Source organism: Aptenodytes forsteri, unplaced genomic scaffold (genome assembly GCF_000699145.1).
Source record: "Aptenodytes forsteri isolate BGI_AS27 unplaced genomic scaffold, ASM69914v1 Scaffold660, whole genome shotgun sequence".
NCBI classification, from domain to species: Eukaryota; Metazoa; Chordata; class Aves; order Sphenisciformes; family Spheniscidae; genus Aptenodytes; species Aptenodytes forsteri.
Genome location: NW_008795478.1, coordinates 215014 through 217996, shown reverse-complemented (window position 1 = coordinate 217996; position 2983 = coordinate 215014). Strand labels below are relative to the sequence as shown.

General features: G+C 41.8%; 1 protein-coding gene across 1 annotated transcript in view; it reads right to left on the bottom strand.

Annotated features, from left to right (window-relative positions):
* Positions 1-581: 581 nt before the first annotated feature.
* Positions 582-2983, bottom strand: part of LOC103900495 (serine/threonine-protein kinase pim-3) — a 6551-nt gene continuing 4149 nt past the window's right edge. The window contains exons 3-4 of the mRNA XM_009281187.2: positions 2300-2476; positions 582-2167 (exon numbers count right to left, since the gene is read on the bottom strand). Of these exons, the coding sequence (XP_009279462.2) occupies positions 1983-2167; positions 2300-2476 (362 nt within the window). The 3' untranslated portion in view covers positions 582-1982. The remainder of the gene's footprint in view (positions 2168-2299; positions 2477-2983) is intronic.

Genomic DNA, 2983 nt, shown 5'->3' with positions numbered 1-2983 from the left:
TTCCCCAGTCCTTTACGAAGTGACACACCCGTCTTTTTTGATAATCTGAGGGCGCTGAAGGAAAACAGGCGCCCCGCTCTCCAAGAATGCTGCCCCTTTCCTGTAAGGGCACAGGAAACCCCCTTCCACCCCCGGGAGGAAGGGGTAAGCAGGAGGAAGGAAATTGAATGTAATGGAAAGTAAACATGTCAACTGTGAAAACAGTAACCACCAGCAACTACAAAAATCCTTCCTTGTTACACTTAAGGACAATGAGTACAGTAGTATTTCAGTTATTCAGTGTTTACGGAGTTAAAAACCCCACCATTACTGGCCAATTCCCCTCTATGTAGGCCATCAGCGCTGTTGTATTGTAGCCTTCTCCAGTTCAACATCAAATACAGTGATCGAGAAGCAGATACAGTCAAGATGAGGGATTGCTTAATTCTTCCAAAATGGTCACCACTTAATGGCATAGAGGCATAGACCTATTAACTCCGGCTGAGCTGCTGTAGGCCTTTACAAGCTAGAGAAGGTAACGGAATACGTGTTCTGGCATCAAGAGTAACGGTGAAGATAAAGTGAGCACACAAACACGGAACTGTTATATACAAAAAAAGTTTAATTGAAATACCTGTATAAAAAATATGATCTCCATACATTTCACACTGTTAAACAGAAGAAAAAAATCCAAATCCAAGCTGCATAAATGCAACCAGATCACAGAAACACAGCTATTAAAATAAATTAAGGTTTGTGACTCTGCCACTCTACCCTTCCAGAGCCAATGCACGGAGACTGTACAATGTCAATAATTTAAAACCCTTCCAAACAGCATTACTTTACATTTCTGGTACAATAATACCAGACAAAAGGCATACTGACTAACTTTAAAAAGTCATTCTATTTCCCTTAAATTAGACTTTGTACAACAATTTTCCATCTTCCAACAAAAATTGATAAGGTCAGAATTTTTTTTTTTTTTTTAAACCAAAAGTTGACAGGAATGCAGAAAAAAAGTGCCATGGGCAAACCACTAGAATTCCCATGGGGAGAAGGAGGGGAAAGCACAGTGTTGAATAACTCTAACCAAATAAATTAACCAAATAAATAGCCACAGCTGAAACCTGTGGGAGGTCTTCTAAACTCCAAACAATAAATAACTGTATAGTACATGGGAAAAACCAAGTTTACATAAACACATTGTACAGATATGGGAAAAAAAAAAGTAAAGTCCTTGAATATTGCATTGATTGTGCATTCAACATGCCCATACATACTTTAAGACTCGCAGGGTGACAAAAGGCCAGGGGGAGTTGAGAAAGGGGCTTCTCATGCCCAATGGTAGAGATGATAAAAGGAAACATGAATAAATGTTTCTGATAAAAAAGCTGATATACCTGTTCATATTTCTGTGCAGGCTATAGGAAATATTTTGAGCAGCAGAGGTGGGTTGGATTTGGAAAGGGCCAGGGGGCAGGAGTGAAATGTCTGTGTTCAAGTATTCCATCACCAGTGGATGGGACTACTTCATTCAATCACCGAACATGTTCTCCAATGCATCATAGGAGCTGCTTCCTCCAGCACTGAGTCTAAAGGGAGCAAATTCCTATAATGAACTGGATCTTCTTTGGACATACACAGCTCAAAAAAGAAAGTCCCACTGAAGCAGCTTTCAAAAAGGCACTCAAAAGCAAATAAAATCTAGTCCAGGCTCTATGAGAGCAAAAAAGTTTACCATGTATTCAAGAGGTCACTGCTTTCTTAATAAGGTCAGTCTTTGACTAAGTACTGGCCTGCAACTCCCAAACATCAGCGTTTCCAAAGGAAATCTCTCATTCCAAAGCAGAAACCAGCAAAGGGGGAAAATAAAATCAAGTCCCTCAGACAAAGATTCAACTACAGAATAATGAATGCATTTTTCTAGCCCCTCCTACGTATTGGCAGCAGCACTGTGGTCTTTCTGCTTGTAGCTCCCCTCCCAGTGCGAGGTCCTTAGTAATTCACAGACTCTCATTACTTGAACTTGTGCTAGATACATCAGTATCAAGGGTCCGTAGCCTTATGTCACAGTCCTCAGACTTCACTACTTCAGATTTGTGCATCCATTGATGGTCAAAAATTTGCTCAAGTGTTGGTCTGTCTGAAGGCCTCAGTGAAAGGCACCATTTGATCAGCTGTTGACATTCTGTAACAAATAAACAAAAGCCATTTTAGGTAAGTAAAAAGACAATCCTGAATAAAAAAAAAATCCACCTGTACAAGCTCAAATGTACAGGATTATGAAAAAAAGCCCCCATTTGACCCCTATACAACTCACCAGGCGAAATTCTTCTCCTGAAATATAATCGTCCCCTCAAGATTTCTTCATCTTGCTCAAAAGGGATGTCTCCACAAACCATATCGTACAGCAGAACTCCCAGAGACCATACCGTTGCTGACCTCCCATGGTATCTGTGGTATCTGATCCACTCTGGAGGGCTGTATACTCTCGTTCCTTAAAGCAGAGAAAAAAAAACAAAAAAAAATTAAAGTCAAGGTTTAGAGCGTTTCCCCATTGCTCAGAAGCTCCTTCTAGTTCGGGCTAAATTAAATTCATAAACTTCTCATTTGGGAGTACAAAAAAAAAAAGCTTTTGATTTCTTATGGGCCAAAGCCATTAGCGGTGTAATTTCAGGTCATCTGTGGGGTTACACCACCACCAGACTTGGCCCATCCGGTTGCGCTATTTTGTTGCGAGGAATAACACAGCCCCATCAGCTGACTGTTTACTGAGGCAAGCTCCCTTTCACTGACCACGTGGCGTCTGCAGCATCGCACCAAAAATAGACACAAAAGGACAAAGGGGGCTGGCGGGGAGGAGACGGGAGGGCGGCAAGAAGGTGAAACTCGGGTCTACCCGTATTACACCCGGCTAATCTGCTTTATCCAATTCCGCAAGGCAGTGAACAAAACAGGGCCGCTTACCATTTCTACGTTTTTAAGCGCCCCCCCTCCCCCCTCC